The sequence below is a fragment of the Peromyscus leucopus genome, chromosome 23 (assembly GCF_004664715.2).
Source record: "Peromyscus leucopus breed LL Stock chromosome 23, UCI_PerLeu_2.1, whole genome shotgun sequence".
In the NCBI taxonomy this organism is placed as follows: Eukaryota; Metazoa; Chordata; class Mammalia; order Rodentia; family Cricetidae; genus Peromyscus; species Peromyscus leucopus.
Genome location: NC_051082.1, coordinates 19,991,062 through 20,010,655, shown reverse-complemented (window position 1 = coordinate 20,010,655; position 19,594 = coordinate 19,991,062). Strand labels below are relative to the sequence as shown.

The following is a 19,594-nucleotide window of genomic DNA, read 5'->3' as shown; positions in this document are numbered from 1 at the left end:
GCGTCTGCTTGTCTCTGCCGCCGGGCCTGTCTACCTCTGTGGGCTGTCGCTGGGCCTGAATGTCTCTGCCGGCTGCCGCCGGGCCTGAATGTCCCTGTCGGCCGCTGCCGCCGGGTCCGTTTACCTCAGCAGGCCGCCACTGGGCCCGTCTACCTCTCCCACTCTGCCTTCTACACAGAGAAAGGATGGGAGGGGAACGTGCCTTCCCTAGGACACTATTACTCAGTCTCCCTGTTATCTGAGACAGAGTAATAGTGTCCTTATCGCAGGGGCATATGACCTCTGAGAAAAGGCTACCTGTCCCTGGGATTATTGCAGTAGGGACTCTGGTGGCAGTGTCCTTAAGTTCTGCAGACACCGAGACTGTAGGGTGGAGGGAGGAAATGAGAGGATTCCTGTGTTTTTCTTTCTTGTGGGTCTCCTTGGTTTACTGAATGCCATTGGAGATGGCAAATGGGGTCCTCCATAGCAAGAGCCCTCTGGAAGCAGAGGGTGTGGTCACCTCTTGTGGGAGCCCACAAAGGTTTCCTGGTGAGATCGGTGCTTGCTTTACCCAGCAGGGCTGCACATGGGGATGGACTGACCACATGTGTGGTTGCCAGGTGTTTGGAAGGGTCTGCACTTGGCTGTGCTGGGGGGAGGTCTTTTGCTCCATCCCTTAGCATTCCTGTAAAAGCTCTTTAGACGAGACAAAAGGGGCTGGTGGGTTTTGACCCAGGCTCTCCTGAAGTTATCCTAGGTTTCTATCTGTCTCTCTCCTCTATATTTCTATCTAAATATTTCTCACTTCTCTCTGCTCAAGAGTAACCTGGGGAGGAAGTGGGGCGGGCCCCCCACAACCTGTCTTCTACAAGCTACTTGGCATGACACTCAAGTATCTTAGGCTACAGTCTGGGGGGTTCACCCAAGTCTGCTGATGTTCAGGCTAGGATTCCAGCAAAGGTCTGTGGAGGTGGTTCCCATTTCATGCAAGTTTCATACACTGGGCTACTTTCCCAATGAGCCCCAGTGAGGCTGCAGGCAGATTTCCTGAATGTCACCACGGAAGGTGTCGTGTCACTGTGTGTGTGGGGGGGGGGGCGGTGAGGACATGCAGCCTTTTAGTCTCACTAACTGTAAACCACAATCACTGCCCTCACAGATGGACAATGACCGGAACTCTAACAACTCCAAGCAAAGCAGCTCGGGGAAAGTGCACCTGTGTGTCGCCCGATACAGGTAGGGATGTAACACCCCACCCCCACCCTGAATGCTGGGGCAGGAGAGGCAGGTGAGAGGCAGCGAGTGCCCAGGATGAGACCACGCTTGGCTCCCCAGAGCTGCTGTGATTCGGTGTCTCAAGCTGAGCACCCAGGGGCTTGCTCCCTCACAGCTCCAGAGGTCAGCAGCTGAATTAAGGTGCCCCATAGCCTGGGCGAGGGTCTTGGGTGCTTCTCAGGTTCCAGTGGCCCCACTGTCCTTGACTTGTTGCCATGTCTCTCTAGTCTCTATCCCCAACTTCCTGTGGCTTCTCTTCTACATGTGTTCCCATGTCTCATACATTAATGTCCACCCTGGCCAACGTGATATCCCCTCACCTGGGTGCCATGTACAGGGACCTCATGGCAAATGAGGCCACATTCACAGAAGGGGTGAAGCTGAGACTTGTGACAGATCTTTATGGGGGGACACCATTCAACCCACGACAGGTGGCAAACAATATCACAGGGGAGACCACACCCAGAGCCTCCACCGACGCCTCCCAATCGCCACCTTCCATTATCTTGCTGAAATCTCAGGCATCGTATCTTAGAAGAACTCAGTGGAGCATGCCGTTGATCAAACAAATACAGTTTCTAGAATTTTTTTTCTTTGTGAAAGTGTGGGAAGATATGCCATAAGGACACTTGATGGGACGCTGAATACATTTATTAGTCAGGAGTTAGAAGCAGTGTCTACATCTGACATTAGAAAAGCCGTTCCATAAAGTTTGGAGACCTCAACAGTGGAATACTATACTTAAACTAAAAAGGCAATGGCAGACTTTATGAGGTATAAATATTGTAAGGTGAAAAAAAAAAAAGGCAAGTAGTGTGTATAATGCTGTTCTACCTCAGTTAGTTAAAACCTATTTAGAGGCAACATAATTGGGCTGGAGAGATGGCTCAGCTGTAAAGAGCACTCGATACCCTTCCAGAGGATGCAGGTTCAATTCCAAGCACCCACATCAGGCAGCTCACAATTGCCTGTAACTCCAGCTCAAAGGGATCCAGTGCCCTCTTCTGGCTTCCACAGACACTGCACACACACGTGCACATAGACACACAAAAGAAATAAATCATAAAAAATAAAAGCAGCTGGGTGGTGGTGGCGTAGGCCTTTAATCCCAGCACTCGGGAGGCAGAGCCAGGGGGATCTCTGTGAGTTCGAGGCCAACCTGGGCTACAGAGTGAGTTATAGGTAAGACGCAAAGCTACACAGAGAAACCCTGTCTCGAAAAAACAAAAAATAAAAACAAAAACAAAAACAAACAACAACAAAAAAAACCCCACAAAAATAAAAGCAACAACATTCATTTTGTTCATGGTAACTCATTAATTTGGAAATGTACAGTTCTGGTGAAAGAGATACATGGGAACGAGATGTCTAGACAAAATGTCCTCGGACTCAAAGTGCTCTCAGTGGCTTCAGAATTACCTTTAACCATTGGTGTGAGCTAGCCAGAGGCGGCTTGAAAGGAGACACAGGATCTCACTAACGTGAGTTGTGGCGCCATTTGAGATGAAACAGGTGTGAGGGGCCACATGTTGGCAGACTATGGCCAGGGCCACTAACATGCAGACTGTTTCTTCCCGCAGTTACAACCCCTTTGATGGGCCCAATGAGAACCCGGAAGCTGAGCTGCCTCTCACGGCGGGAAAGTACCTCTACGTCTATGGGGACATGGATGAGGATGGGTTCTATGAAGGTCTGTGGATGCACTGCGGTTGGTGGGCACTGGCTCGTTCCAGGCAGAAGACCAGCCTGCCCTGGGCCCTGGGAGATATGCCAGGTTCCCACATGTCCCTGGCTGCTAGCTCTCTATTCTGTCCCTCTCTATCCCCGGAGGTCCCAGTCTCCCTCTGTGATGATTGCCAGGACAGTGGAGCCGGCTTTCCAAGTGTTAATGGTAATAGATGGCCTGGCACTTGGGAGCCTTGAGTGTTCATCTTGGCGGAGTTCCTGGGCAGCTGCATGCTGACATGCTGATGGATGCTTACAGTGACCTCTCATTATCCATGGGGAACAGGTCCCCACTCAATATCAAGGATGCTTGAGTCCCTTTTAGAATCATGAGGTGTTTGCACATAGCCTGGGTGCCTCCTCCTGTGCACTGGGACTTCTTCCTAGATGGCTTCTAACACACACAACGAATATACCTGCCTATGGCAATCAGACTGTAGACTCAGTGCATGCTCTATACAGATGAACTTATTTTTTTTTTAAAGATCTTTTCCATAGTCTGAGGATGAGACGGGTGGACACTAAAGGCCACTGTGTCCCCAAAGGGCCCATCTGTGTCCTCTATGGTGGAGCCATCATGTGACCTCACTGAGTGTGACTTTCCTGTTATCAGGGGCCTCAAGACTCTTGTTAGCTCAGGGGTCCAGCCTTAGATCTTGACATCACCTTGCCATTCTATGTACCCCTAGAATTTACAGAAAGGAACGGGGCTCTGTCGACCCAGAAGGCCTCGGTTTTGTTGTCTTTTAGCCTGACAACAGTGCTACTGCCCACAATCAGCTTTCTCGTTTTATTTTATTTTAATTTTATGCGTATGGGTATTTTGCCTGCACATATGTCTGTGCACCACATGTGTGCAGTACCTGTGGAGGCCTGAAGAGGGCATCAGATCCCCTAAAACTAGAGTTACTGATGGTTGTGAGTCATGGTGTGGGTGTTAGGAATTGAACCCTGGTCCCCTGGACAAGCAGCCCATGCTCTTAAGCACTGAGCCATCTCTCCAGACCCTGTTTTCTGATTCTAGCTGGGAGCTATCCATCCCCTGGTCCTTCTGCACTGTGGGGAAGCCTGGTCTTGTCCTAGTCTCCTGAGCAGGAGGGACATTCGTCGAGCTAGTTTTCTCTTGCATGAGCTTGGGTTGCTTCTCAGAGTGTATGGGAGCTCTGGGGCTCACTTTCTGGATGTCTGCTTATGGAGCTCTGGGGCTCACTTTCTGGATGTCTGCTTATGGGAGTTTGCACCGCTCCTGTGACATCATAAGCTGAGGCCACGTGAGTGGGCAGCCCTTTCCCTGAATGTACACCTCCAGCAGATCTCACCTTAGGGCCAACAGAGTGCCCGGCTCCACTGCCAGATGACCTGGTTGACGTCCCTGAAACTTTCCCATCCTGCACTGTACCCACCTAACGGCTCCAAGGGCCTCACTCAAAGGGGTTCCCAACTCAGGCTTTTATGGTCTGTGTGACAGTGGGTCTTGCTTCTCTCCTCTGTGCCCCAGGCTCTCCCATTGCGGGATGGTGATCGCAATGACTCTCACTTTTCTCTGTCTGGGAAGATGGATTGGGTGCTAGGAAGTGCTTGGAGCGTAGCCTTGTACATAGCCATTGCTCAGGAAATGTTAGATACTGTCATCCTCAACCCTACCATCACCACCATCATTACCCTTATCACCTCCATCTCCAGTACCACCATCATCATGGTTTCCATCAGCATCACCATCACCACTATCATAAGCACCATCATCACCATTATCAATCACCATCATTGTAATCACCACCATCATCATCATCATGATGATTACATTATCATTACCACCACTATCATTATTATCATCATTACCAACACCACCATTATCATCATCAACAACATTACCATCTCATCATCACTACCATACTATCATTATTACCACCACCACCATCACCTCCATCATTATTGTTACCAACACCATTGCCATCATCACTTCCATGTGCCAGACTGTATTCCGTGCAAAGGATTGACTGCCTCAGGACCCATACCCTAAGTAGAGGTTTGGAACAGAACACAAATCCTAATTTGCCCTCTGTATGCCATGTCACAGATCCTCCAAGGCAGGGGGATCCAGGTAAGAAAAAAATCCAATGGTCATGGTGTCCCAGCCTCCTGGGGTCACCTGGCTTCACTTGGGAGATGTGCTGTGACTAAGAGTCATGTGTGTGTGTGTGTGTGTGTGTGTGTGTGTGTGTGTGTGTAGTCCCCAGCACCTCTACATGCATGGTCTCTTTTGGCAAGTTCTGCTGCTAGTATCCATTTGAGCCCCATTAATCCAAGAGCATGCATGTTCGTATGCACACACACACACACACACACACACACACACACACACACACAGAGAGAGAGAGAGAGAGAGAGAGAGAGAGAGAGAGAGAATTCATCTGCCTCCCAGAATAATAAAGGCCACCCACTGCAATAAAAGCAACCTGTATAGCATTTTCTTATACCACACAACTCAATGACAACTCTGCTTGTCTCTGACACTTAGACAACCAATCCAGTGTTTTCATTTCCCATCAGGTGGATGTTAGGAACGTAAGTGGTCTGGTGATTTACCCAGTAAGGAGCCATCTTTAAATCCCTACATGATTATATGATCAACAAACGATAGACATTTGTTGATCTCCAAAAGCCATGGACTTGACAGTTTTGTTTATCTTGACATTTATTGAGCACCAACTGTGTTCTGGGGGTTTCCAGTGCTGGGCATCCAGTCAACATGAGCTTTTAATCCCCATTGTTATCAGTGTGTATTTGGTGTGCACATTCAGATTCTCATAGGGCTGATCGAGGAAATCAAACTTGGTGATGGATGGGGTTATTGCAGACAGAGGGTATGGAGGGAACTGGTATGTGAACTCCTAAGATGTCTTGCTATGTGCCAGTGCTATGGGACCTCAGGTCATGGGAATGGTGAGTAACCTCTGTTCTTGTATCCAACAGGGGAGCTGCTGGATGGGCAGAGGGGCTTAGTGCCCTCCAACTTTGTGGATTTTATCCAGGACAATGAGTCCCGGTTGGCTGGTACTCTGGGGAGTGAGCAGGACCAGAACTTTCTCAACCATTCTGGCATCAGCCTGGATCGTGACAGCATCCTTCACCTTCCCTCCCCAACTCATGTGGACTCAGGCATCACTGACAATGGTGAGGGGACTCTGGACATGAACATCGACGACATCGGAGAAGACATTGTGCCTTACCCTAGGAAAATCACCCTTATCAAACAGCTTGCCAAAAGTGTCATCGTGGGCTGGGAGCCCCCCGCTGTGCCCCCTGGCTGGGGCACCGTGAGCAGTTACAACGTGCTGGTCGACAAGGAGACACGCATGAGCCTCCCCCTGGGGAGGAGAACCAAGGCGCTAATCGAGAAACTTAACACAGCCGCCTGCACCTACCGCATCTCCGTGCAGTGCATCACGAGCCGGGGCAACTCGGATGAACTGCAGTGCACGCTGCTGGTGGGCAAGGATGTAGTAGTGGCCCCATCCCAGCTGCGTGTGGACAACATCACACAGATCTCTGCCCAGCTCTCCTGGCTGCCCACCAACAGTAACTACAGCCATGTCATCTTCCTCAATGAGGAGGAACTGGACATCGTGAAGGCAGCCAGGTACAAGTACCAGTTCTTCAACCTCAGGCCTAATATGGCTTACAAGGTGAAGGTCTTGGCCCAGCCCCACCAGATGCCCTGGCAGCTACCGCTGGAGCAGAGGGAGAAGAAGGAGGCCTGTGTGGAGTTCTCCACGCTGCCTGCAGGTAAGCTATGTTCTCATGGGAGTCTATAAGGAAAGGATGCTAGGGCTCACCCTGCATGGGTAGGGAAAGGTAAGAGGAGGCAACCATAGGAGTCTGTGTTATCCTTGAAGACCCCCAAGTCCCTTGGGAAATTCAGAGCATGGATGCCTGTTCATGGGTTTAGAGTTGACTCTTGGATAGCATTTGGGGACGGGCCCTTGGCACTTGATCTGTCAGGAGCTGTCCTGTAAAAGACAGGAGGGGAATGAGGCCACCTCTGGGACTGGAAAGCCACACCCTACACCTCATACCTCCTGCAACAAACACAAGGGGAATCATGAGTTGAAGAGCCCATGCTTCTGATCCGGTCCCTTCTTTCTTGGTTTTGGTTATAAATAAATCCTTGCTGATGGACCGTACAAAAGATGAAGCAGTCTGTTGAAGTGGCCACAGGACAAACCTGTCTCTCTCCTCTGCCTTCTTGGCTGTAACTGGGAGAGAGTGTGCCTTTCACCGTCTCCAATACTCTTAGGGACAGGGCATATCGGGCTTCTGGAGGTCTCCAGACAAGACCATGCGCTCTTGTGTTAGTGAGCTGCTGCCTCAGGTTCCTGGAGTGTTTGTGATATTGGTGGCTGCTGTGTGCATCCTAGTAGGTTTCTGAGGCAAAGGCAGCCCACACAAGTGCATGGCACACATGTGCATAGATGCACTTGAGGGTGTTCGTATGTCCAAGAGAAGAATAAAAGACTAGATGGTGTCTTGTCAACTAGTTGTGACTGTCTTCAGAAGGAAGACCAGAAAGAAACCAAAATATGTCATAAAAACTTGGTCGCACCCATGTACAGGTCCCTGGTTAAGGGATGATGTCAAGAAGTGCCCATTGGCCCTGTTACCCTGGAACCGTTTTTGCGACCTGCCTAGGAGGGATGTTCTGGAATTAAGGGTGAAATGAGTACCAATTAAAGGGAATGCTTGGTAAGAGAGGAGAATGTTCCAGTTATCTTCCCATGCAGCTATGAGTCCTTTACTTGCAACAGAGTTCGGGTCTAAAAAAGCCTTGCCACTGGTTCATGGTGCCTGCCAATCACCATTGATTGCCTTGTTGCTGGCTTCTGGCTGTGATGAATGAAAACTGCAGAATTGTTTATTGTTGGCCATTGGTTGCAGGAACTCTGTAACTATGTGTTCTAGCCACCTTTAACTGTCAACTTGACACAGCCTAGAATCATGTGGGAAGAGAGCCTTGAGGAATTGCTTAGACCAGGCTGGTCTATGGGCGTGTCTGTGGGAGATTGTCTTGGTTGTTAATTGATGTAAGAGGGCCTCACCCACTGTAGGAGGCACCATTCCCTAGGCAGGTAGCCATAGCCTGTGTAGGAGAACTAGACGAGTGTGAGCCAAAGAGCCAGCCAGTCATCAATGTTCCCCCATGGCTTCTGCATCAACTTCCTGCTTGAGTTCCTGCCATGAATTCCGTCAGTGATGAGATGTGACCTAGAAATATAAGTCAAATAAACCCTTTCCTAACCCAAGTTGTTTTTATTGTCAATGTTTTATCACAACCACAGAAAGGAAACTAGAACACTGCTCTTCATCAGGGTTAGATACTTCCTTTCTCTTCCCAGTGTGCCCAGAGTTTTAGCAAGATTGAATTAAATTTTTAATCTTGATAATCTCTCCATCTATCAAGTCATGATTATTCTTTATTCAGTTAATGTGGTGATTATGCTACTTTTGAATATTAAATAACTTCACACGTCTAGGGTTCCACTTGGTGTTTATGGGTGGGTGAACCCTGTTTTTAAATGGTTTGTTTTATTTTCAATTATGAGTATGTGTGTGTGGGGTGCATGTATACACATGTGTGTTTGTATGGGTATGTGTAACACAAATCTTAAAAGCTTTTATTAATAAATAAAAAACCTGGAGCCAAATATTGGGGCAAAAGCTGTAAGATCAGAGAGACAGAACAAGCCACAAGTTCTTACCACTAGGAAATCCTCAGCCCAAGACAGAGCTACTTCCTGTACACTCACACCTATATACCTTTCTGTGCCCTGCCATCTTACTTCCTTATTCCACACAGATACATCACTTCTTCTTTCTGCCCAGTTCTATCACTTCCTGTCTATCTGTACAGACCTCCAGACCTCTATGGTTAAGTAGTGCTGGGATTAAAGGCGTATGCCACCACACATGGCTCTGTTCCCAGTGTGGCCTTGAACTCACAGAGATCCAGATGGATCTCTGCCTCCCGAATGCCAGGATTATAGGTGTGTGCTACCACTGCCTGACCTCTATGTTTAATATAGTGGCTGGCTTTGTCCTCCGATCCCCAGGCAGGCTTTATTTGTTAGAGCACGAATAAAATATCACCACAGGTGTGTGAGCCATGTGTGTGCAATTATCCAAGGATGCTAGAAGAGGGCATCAGATCTGAGGAAGCCGGTAGTTCAGGTGATTGAGAACCACCTGATGCGATACTGGGGACTGGACCCAGGTCCTCTGGAAGAGCAGCAGGTGCTCTTAACCACTGAGCCATCTCTCCAACCTCATTGGGGATTTTCCCATCCATGTTCACAAAGGATATTCATGTATAGTTTTCTTGTAATGTCCTTTGGTTTGGGTACCAGGCCTCTGCTGGGGTCATGTGGTGACCATGAGTCACCTGCAAGTGCCTATGCAGTTTTTTTTATGGCATCACCATTACCTCCCGCTAACATTAGATAGATGCAGTGGAAGCCACACAGACCCATTGTTTTCTTCAAAGAACTGTTGCAAGTTTCAGGTTTAAGGGAGTTAAAAGATGCAGGATTATTTAGCTTTTGCATCTTCTCATATGTCAGTTGGGGTTAAGCATATCTTTTTCTTTAAGTTTATGATATAATTACATCATCCCTCCCCTCCCTTTCCTGCCTTCAAACCATCCCACATATCCCTCCCTGCTCTTTTTCAAATCCGTAGTCTCTATTCTCCATTAATTGCTATTACATGTTACATGTTATACACACAGAGAGACATGTATATGCATATATATGTGCATACACACACACATCCTAAATATGACCTGCCCAGTCTGTATAATGTTACTTGTATGTATGTTTTCAGGGCCAACCATTTGGCATTGGATAACCAATTGGTGTGCTCGTCTCTGGGGAGACTATTTCTCCCGCTCTCAGTGTTCCTGAGTTACCTGTAGTTCTTTGTGTAGAGTTGAGGCCTGGTGGGCTAAGTGTGGGCATTCAAGGAATTTCCCTCCAGAGTCTCACTCAATAGCACCAGCTGGCCTGGAATTCTTAGGAGATCCCCCACCTCTGCTTCTCCAGGGCTGGGATTAAAGGTGGGCGACACCATGCTCAGCTAGATTGTCCTTCAACCTTTGGATCCACAGTCATGTCTCCTCTTGAATTCCTGTTGGAAATGTATGCTGTCTCACTTTTGTGATGGGAATTGCAAGGTGTTTGTTACTTTATCGCTGGATTCCAAGCTGAAGCTTTTGGCTTGGCTGAGTTCTGTTTTTCATGGCCTTCTATCACACGGTCCTTCTGTTGATTGTGGGCTTTACCTTGCTCTTCTGTTTTGGCTCATGTCTTTGAGATGAGATTGAGATAAATAACTGGAAACTGTTGTTTTCTAATATAAATATTTAGACACACAAACCTGTTGGTTATGTACCCACAGCTCTCAACATGTTCTCTTTCGCTGTTGTTAAGTGAAACATACCTGTTACCCAGGTAGAATCTTCATAACTCTAGTTATGAATAGGCTAGTTAGTTTCCAAATATTTGATGGTTAAAAGAGAAAGCACGCTACTATTACTGGTTTCCAATTTAATTGTTTCAGGATTGGGCACAGTTTCTTGTATGAGTCCTGTGGCAATGAAATCTGCTATATAGATACTGTCTGCCCTGGTCAATATTCCTGGTATATTTCAAAGCAATATGTGCACTGGGCTTCTGGAGAACACTGATCATGGTCACATAAAAGGCCTTTTTCAGTGCTTCATGTTCTCACTGGGTTTTGTTTGACCTATCAGTTATAGACAATAATTGTTTTTCACTTTGGTTTTTGCTTTAGGTATTTTGGGGTTTATTTATTAGTTGCATACATATTTGAAAGTGTGAGCTCGCCCCAGTGACATTTTCTCAATAACCCCTCCTGTCTCTGACTGTCTTTAGGTCTATTTTGTCTGATGTTCATGTGGTTATTAGCTTTCTTAAGCTAGAATCTACACATCCTCTTTTCCAACATCTACTTTCAAATTCTCTGAGTCCTTATATTTTAAGCCTATCTCTTATGAGTAACATGCCATAGGATCTTTGAGTTACCATTGCCTGATAAACTCTGCTTTTTAACCAGAATGTCTCTCTGTTTTATTTTTCATCATTGATAAGACTTAAGTCCACATTTCTGCTCTTCTGCACCTGTCCTGTCTGCTCTTTACATCGCTGCTAACCTCTTCCTGCTTTCTTTTGAGTTAACTATTTTTTAAAACATGTTTAGTATTTGGTCCTTCATAAATATGCACAATATGTTCTGATCAAATCTACCCCAGCCACCCCCCCCCACATACCACAGTGTTTCCAGACACAGGTTGACTATTTTTTATATTTTATTCTCTTTCTACAATTGACTTTTAGAGGGAGGGAATAACACACGATATTACTTTTTAGAGATTAATTTTTATATACATATATACAACATACTATAAATTGCCTTAAATTACAGCATAATTCCTTTAGTCCTCTTTTGATTTTTGTTTCCGTATGCTCTACCTTTCACACATGCTGCGTTTAAATTCCTATTCTATACAGTCTGCAGAATAATCACCAGAGCTGCACGTTCGATTTTGAATGAGTTTGTTAAGTAGATAGCCGGCAGATAGAGAGAAACCCAGACAGGTAGAAATACACCATCAGACTGGACACTTAGAATATCCAGCCAAGAAACCTGGAGAAGCCGGACTGAGGGAAGAACAAAGGTTAAGTTCTTCAAACCAAGGGCTTGCAAGCGTCCAGCAGAAATCAACTGGGGAAACTGAGGCAGCTAGCTAGAGTTCCAGGTTGAGTTTTCTCTCTGTGTTTGAGCCCCACCCCTGGCCTCTCTCTCTCTCTCTCTCTCTCTCTCTCTCTCTCTCTCTCTCTCTCTCTCTCTCTCTCTCTCTCCCCTCAGACATTTTTATGCTGTAGGATAAACAGTAAATGGTCCTGGAAATGGCTCATCTTCCACCTGTTCACAAGGCACAGTACCCATGATCCCTTGGCTATTTTCAGTTTTTCTCTCTCCTTCCTGTTACAGAGCCAGGGCCAGCCTGATCCACAGGGGGATTTTAAGGAGTTCTTCAGCCAAACATGCTGGGGTCCGAGATCGTGGGGGGCAACCCCACTTCCAGAACCAATTTCTTCGCTCAGACAGCTCGTGACACTTCACGGTCCCCCAATACATTGCTTTTTCTCTTCATCCAAATGATGCTTTCTTTGAAGGATTTTAGAAAATGTCCTTTTTTTATTTCCTAATGTAACTGCCACTGGCATTATACTTCAGTCTCCCTCTCTGCCGCCCGAGTTTCCACCTGTTCTCACCTCCTTTTAACCCCGGTGAGTTTCCTTTAGGATTCTTTATGGCTTTTGTTTATCTAAGATAGCTCACTATTTGCTCCCTTGTTCAAATATATTTTCTGATGGAATCGAGTTCTGGATGGTTTGTTTCTCTGAGGATGCCCTTCCACCTTCGGGTGACCTGTCATTGTCTCTGTGGAGAGTCAGCTGTCCCTCCTACCATCATCTTCAGAGTGCTTCTCAGAGGAGGGCTTTGGCCTTTCAAGCTCATTCTGAACACATCTTCCTTAGACAAAGGTCATACTGAACCACCAGGGAAAAATGGACTCTGATCCAGGCTGAGTATCTGAGACCTTTGTAACAATAGAACAATACAGACCTATGCCAGCAGGCCACAGGTACATGCTGGAGTGAAGGATCCAGCTTCTAACACTGGGCAGCAGAATGACTCTTCTGAGCCTTAGTTTCTTCATTTACAAAATGATGTTGGAGACGTCATTTATAACATCATTATGAAATGATGTGGAGAAGTCCCAGGACGCTGGCGAGGGCCAAGTAATACAAAGCATACAAAGTGCATAGGATGGCCGGCATGTGGACATTCCCCAATGAGTGGTACCCTCTTCTGGGATGCCTTGGCCAGGTCAGTGACAGGTATGGCTTTCCTCTTGAGCTCCTAAGTACATTCCTTCCAAAATAGAGCCATCTGGACTCTCAGTCAAGAAGAGGTGGGAAATTCTACCCCAAGTCTGGAGTAAAATATGTTATATCCCTGGTGTTCTGAGGGAAGATGGACTATACCTTACAGCCACTGGAATGGCTTGGAGACTTGGCCAGTACTTACCTATTACCTGAGTTAGTGGCTGTAGACACATTTTTTTCCCTTAAGACCCAATGAGCATGGCTCATGTGGTGTCACCAGTCTAGACCCTTGCAATATCTGGGTCAGACTGTGCTCTTCTGATGTGAGTTTCCCCAGTTTCATAGAGTGGTCTGATGGGTGGCATGAGGTCAAAGGTTGCTGTCTCTAGAGTTTGATGATGAGGATGAAGAGAGATTGGTTAACAGCCTGGAGGACAAGGAGTAAGAGAGGTGTGTCAGAGGTATCTTTCCTCTGGAGCCATCTAAGGCTGCTTGGCTTCCAAGTCCCTTGGCAGAGGGAGCTCCATTTAAATGGAGCATAAGAGCAGGCGTCTCAGAGACAAAGTGGGGGCCCCTTCCTGGATGCAGGTGAATAATGAACACCAGGTCTGGGGAGCAGCACAGCGTGCCTAGGCATCTAACGGGATGCTTGCCTTCACTATCTACAGCTTCCTCTTAGCTTTCTCTCCCCTGCTTTCCTCTCTGCTCTTTCTTGTCAACCATACGGACGGCTTCATTCCCAGGTGTGACAGAGCAAGTGAAGAACGGCCCAAGGACCATGCTCTGACTGCATCTGTCCCTTCTCTCCTTCCAGGCCCCCCGGCCCCACCACAAGATGTCATCGTCCAAGCTGGGGCCACAGCCGCCATGGTTCAGGTCTCCTGGAGGCCCCCTGCGCTGACTCCCACTGGGCTGTCCAACGGAGCCAACGTCACAGGATACGGCGTGTATGCCAAAGGGCAGAGGGTGAGTGAGCATGGGGTGTGAGGCTGTACCCTGCAGGGGTAGGCTTAGGGAGGAAGGAAGGGACAGATGCCCAGGGGAGGATTTGAGGATCTTCCAGCTCCAAGTCTCCATCACCTTCATGAGATCCCAGCTAGGTCTTCATGCTAGGGTTGTCTGCCACAAGTCAGAGTGAGGAGGTTCCATTCTGTTTTGGTTCCTAGCTGGGTCCAGTGTATTGGTGGAATCATTGAGGCAACTCCATTTAGTTAAAAGGGAGGTTTATTGGGGGGTTTTACTTACAACAAGGACAAGGGATAGGTTACAGGGTCCGGGAGAGGTGAGGTGCAGTCCAGCAGTGTTCTCCAGAGAACTCTGCTCGGTCTACATCCAACATCCAAAATTACCAGGAACCAAGAGAGCAGGCACATCCGGATCTCGGGTCTTAAGGACTCCTGTCTCGACCCTGCTTCAGGGGCAGGCCATAGGTAGGTGTGACAGTTACCGGAAGCCTCAATGGGGGTAGTACTTCCAGGTCAAAGCTGGAACAGCTACCCACTACACCAGTGTCCTTTCTGCCTCCCTCACCCCTGCCCTGTTCCACCCAGCATTGACACATCACCTCTGAATTCACCAGCATCGGGCTCCCAGGCAGTGACTGGCTTGCCAGTTTTAACAGACTACCTGTTAGAAAGTTAAGACCCACCTAGGCAATCTTCCATTTGCAGGTGACCAGACCTGGACTCTGAGAAATATCTGTCTCTCTGGTGTCCCCGAGTGGAAAATCCACCATCTTAGCCTGCTGCCGTTTCTGCACATGAAGCAGAGATCCTACCCCGAGGAAGCCTTTAGAAAGCTTCTGTTTAGCTGTTCACTGTTGTCTTAGTCAGGGTTCTTTATCACCGTGAAGGGACACCAGGACCACAGCAACTCTTATAAAGGAAAACATCTCACTGGGGCTGGCTTACAGTTCAGAGGTTTGGTCCACTATCCCGCCATCATGTTGGGAAGCATGGCGGCACATAGGCAGACATGGCGCTGGAGAGGTAGCTGAGAGTTCTACACCAGGATCAACAAGAAGCGGGGGGGGGGGGGGGGTGGAGAGAGAGAGAGAGAGAGAGAGAGACTTGAGCATCTGAAACCCCAAAAACCCACCCTTAGTGACACACTTCCTCTAATAGGGCCACACCTTCTAATAGTGACACTCCCTGGTGACCAAGCATTCAAAAAATGAGCCTATGTGGGGTCATTCCTATTCAAGCCACCACAACTGCTGCCACCCCATTCTTCCCTCTGGTGACAGATTGGGCTGCTGGACTTGGGTGTGAGGTCCCCAGCCATTTCTCCCATGATTCACCTCTCGCAGGCTGCGGGCTTTCCCAGCGCAGGCTCCATGGTCTCTAAGGGCAGGTTTCACGCACATCCAGGAAGCCTACTTGCTCTACCCCCTCCTCCCCTCCCTCCAGCTGTGGCCCGAAGCCAGCTCACCTTCAGATTCCTGTGGAACCCTGAATCTGATCTAGAGATGGAGGAAGAAGGCCATGCTTTGTTGCTCTCACAGCTACCTGAGTCCTGGGCTCCTGGAGACTCTGGCTTGGCTAGCTCTGTGAGTGACTTGAGCCAGATGCTGGGCTCAAGACAGAAGGCTTTTCCTGCCAGGCATCTGGCTCCAGCAGAGGCCACTGCTGGGTCACCACGTGCTGACAGCCTATGACTTGTCTTTCTCTGTGTGCAGGTGGCTGAGGTCATCGCTCCCACAGCAGACGGCACGGCGGTGGAGCTGGTCCGGCTGCGAAGCCTGGAGGCCAAGGCCGTGAGTGTGCGCACCCTGTCTGCACAGGGAGAGTCCATGGATTCTGCCCTCGCTGCCATCCCCCCCGACCTCCTGGTGCCTCCAGCCCCCCACCCGAGGACTGCTCCCCCACCAAAGCCATTAGCAAGTGACCTGGATACCAAAGACCAACACCTGGGTCCCCACGTCAAAGTGGACGAGTCCTGGGAGCAGAGTCGGCCACCCGGCCCTGCACATGGCCACATGTTGGAACCACCTGACATGCACAGCTCTGGCCCCGGCAGAAGGTCACCCTCGCCCAGCCGGATCCTCCCTCAGCCACAGGGAGCCCCCGTGTCCACCACCGTCGCCAAGGCCATGGCCCGGGAGGCTGCACAGAGGGTGGCCGAAAGTAGCAGGGTACGTTGTGTCTTCCTAGCAGGTTGGTCCCTGTACTCTTGGGATGGGGTATGACCTGTCCCTGTGCCTGGCCAATAGAGGCAGATCTACCAGAGAGTACTCCAGACCCCAGCCTAGGACTGTTATTCTGAACTGGACAAGACCTGTTCTTTCATTACAACATCCCAGTCTGAGTATATATGTTGGGGATAGGGGTTTTTGTTACTATGGAGATTAAGTCAGGTTAGGACACACTCTCAAAGTGAGCAATGAGATATGCACTACTAAAGTTGCCTATTGGGGTACCCCTCCCCACCAGGCTGGGAAGTAAGACCCAGGACTGAACTGGCCTAGGACCTTCCCATCTCTCCCACATGTCCACCTACCAGATGCCCAGATGTTTGGGGCAAGCTCGAGTTTCTCCACCAAGGAGGCAGAGGGACGCACTGGCAGGACCCTCTTCGTGTCAGGTAGCTCTGTGGGTCTCACCAGGATAGTGACCCCTGGGAATGTCTGCCAAGGCTGGGGGCACCCTCCTCCTGGGGTCCAGGTCAGGAGAGTGAGGATACGTGGCCAAGGGTCAGCACTGGAGTTGCAGGTGCCTGGGAGGATGTTTCTACCATATGTTCAGCCCCGTGTGGCTCCACGAGAGAGCACCCCTGACCCTAGGGCCCCAGAACCTTTTAGGAAACTAGAACATCAGATTGTCCATGACATCTGGTTTGTTCAACAGTGGCCACTGATACTTACAACACATACTCATGAACTTGAGGCCTCTGCTTGAAGGGTGCGCTGAGGCTCAGAGAGGCTGGAGCCAGGCCTGTGTTGGGATCACTGAGGGATGCTTATGGTTGAGAGATGCTTTGGGGGCAGAGGATCCCGGCACAGCTTCAGAGTGGATTCTGGAGAGCCCAGTGGCTGTTAGGTTAGGCTGGGCCAGAGACCCTACCTGGGTTCCTGCTTCAATGTCATGATCACTGAGCAAATTAAAGCCAGGTGAGGCAAGCAATGGAGGAAGAAGTTTCCCACTGAGGTCCGTGGTTCCCTCCAGTGAAGCTCAGGGTGATTCAGACCTCATAGAGAGGGAGAGGTGAGGGGAAGAGCTGGTCCTGGGAGCCTGGACCTCAAGGGAACCTGGACCTCAAGGGAGCCACCTTCCAGCAGCAGCCTAGAGTCACGGTCTTAAGGGGTCACGGCCCAGCATATTTCATGCATCTGCCCTGGGGGAGGTTGCAGGGCTCCGTGTGTGAGAGGCCTCTCCAGGGTACCCCTGGGAATCTCCTTGCCCTTCTCAGTACTTGAAGCTGGGAATAACAACAGTGTGTGCTTCTGGGGTCCTCTCCAGCCCTTCCCTACATGCCTGCTCATCTTGGTCCTTTTCTCTTCCCAAGTTAGAGAAAAGGAGCCTCTTTCTGGAGCGGAGCAGTGCTGGGCAATATACCAACTCAGACGAGGAGGATGGCTACGCCTCCCCTGAGGTCAAGAGGAGGGGCACCTCTGTGGATGACTTCCTGAAAGGGTCGGAGCTGGGCAAGCAGGTGAGCGCGTGTACCCCTGCATCAGCCCTCGGCTGCCAGGAGCTTTAGCTGGATGCATAGGAGTTTGGAGTTATGAAGACATTGCCCTAACCTGCCTTGGGTGTGTGCCATGTGTTCATATATGCATGTGTGTGCCCACACGCCAGAGTGTTTATGTACGCACATGAATTTGTGTATGCCCTTGTGTCTATTTGATATGTGCGTGTGTGTATGTGTGTGCCTGTATATAAGTGTGTATGGTGTGTGTATGTGTTCCTGTTTGTGTATGTGCATGCCTCTGTGTGTACCTGTGTACATGAATATGTATATGTATGTGTTCCTGTGTGTGTGCATGCCTCTGTGTGTACCTGTGTACATGAATATGTACATGTATGTGTTCTCCATGTGCGGACATGTGAAAATGTGTTCCTTTGTGTCTATGTGGGTGCACGTGTGTGTGCATGTGTTTTATGCATGTCTATGTATGTGTGTCTACTTGTCTGATATGAATGTGCCTAAGTATGTTTATTCATGTGCTCATATATGGTATCTGGGCACATGTGCTCATATGTGAGTACATGTGACTGAATTCCTATGATCATTGTGTACATGTTTATGTGCACTTGTGTATAGAGATGTGTGTGCATGTGTGAATGGACATGTATATGGATGTCAGCATGTGTTTCTATGCATCTATGTGTCTCTGTATGAGTATGTGTATTGTGATGAGTGTGCATGTAAGCATGTTCCTATGTGTAGTTTTGGTGCCTGTCCTAGAACTCACTCTGTAGCTCAGGCTGGCCTCAAACTCACAGAGATCCACCTGGCTCTGCCTCCTAAGTGCTGGGATTAAAGGCGTGCACTACCACCACCGGCCCTATGTGTGTTCTTATATGTGGACATATATATGCACATGAGCATGTATCTGTGTGTGCCTGTACATACATATGCACATTTGCTTGTTTTATGACGGTTCTTTTAAAAGCCTCGGTGTACCCCATGTGACCACTTGCCCTGCCATGTCCTCTTGTGTGACACTGTAGAGACATGTACACAGGAGTGCCTTAGACCTCAGCCATCTGAACTGGCGATGCTGGGCTTGAGCCTTTGTTCAGCTGGTGATGTGCAGACATGACAGGTTGGAAGTTGGGCATCATATGATGTGATATATCAACACTGCTTGCTCTGTCTCATCCAGAGTCCAGGATCCTCGTGTCTGTCAGAGTGGGGTGACCCGTGCTGTTCCCCCTCTGCTGCTTAGGCAAAATTGTATCTATCTGGCTTTGTTTGCATACGCTGTGCCCACATGGGCTGGTTACATGGGTTCTACAAGTTGGCAAATACGACGAGTCCAGGACTCAGGGAGGGGTAGCCTGGGAGCCTGTGGCATGTGCAAGATGTCCTATCAGGAGCTGGAGAGATAGCTCAGTGGTTAAGGATAGCTCTTTCAGAGGACCCAGGTTGGATTCCCAGCACCTACATGGTGGCTCACAATTGTCCGTAACTCCAGTTCCAGGGGAGCCAATGCCTTTTTCTGACCTCCACAGGTCAGAAGGCACACATGTAGCATCCAGACATACATGCAGGCAAAAGCACCCACTACACATAAAAATAAAAATAAATGCATCGAAAAAAGAAGTCCCATCTATGTTCCTCTTTGACCACAGCCGCACTGTTGCCATGGAGATGATTACCACACAGAGAGCAGCCGGGGGTCAGACCTGTCGGACATCATGGAGGAGGATGAGGAGGAGCTGTACTCAGAGATGCAGCTGGAGGATGGGGGCCGGCGCCGGCCCAGTGGTACCTCTCACAACGCCCTCAAGGTGAGCCCTGAGCTCATGACCGGGTGCCCCGAATCTGGGGGATGCTCCCTTCCGGCCCTTTGCTGGGATTGTTTCACGAGGGCATTCAGGAGTTACATGCTGCTCCTGTCTGCCTTGTCAAGAGGGCTGGGTACTTGGGGGGATCCACTTGGAACCCCTGGACACAGCCGCACTGCAGTGGGAATAGAA

General features: G+C 49.1%; 1 protein-coding gene across 3 annotated transcripts in view; it reads left to right on the top strand.

Moving 5' to 3' along the window:
- Positions 1–19,594, top strand: part of Rimbp2 (RIMS binding protein 2) — a 90,317-nt gene that overhangs the window by 43,691 nt on the left and 27,032 nt on the right. For all 3 annotated transcript variants that reach the window (XM_028870200.2, XM_028870204.2, XM_028870203.2), the window contains exons 6-12: positions 1,142–1,218; positions 2,838–2,947; positions 5,956–6,768; positions 13,765–13,916; positions 15,628–16,083; positions 17,454–17,600; positions 19,247–19,405. In XM_028870200.2, the coding sequence (XP_028726033.1) occupies positions 1,142–1,218; positions 2,838–2,947; positions 5,956–6,768; positions 13,765–13,916; positions 15,628–16,083; positions 17,454–17,600; positions 19,247–19,405 (1,914 nt within the window). The remainder of the gene's footprint in view (positions 1–1,141; positions 1,219–2,837; positions 2,948–5,955; positions 6,769–13,764; positions 13,917–15,627; positions 16,084–17,453; positions 17,601–19,246; positions 19,406–19,594) is intronic.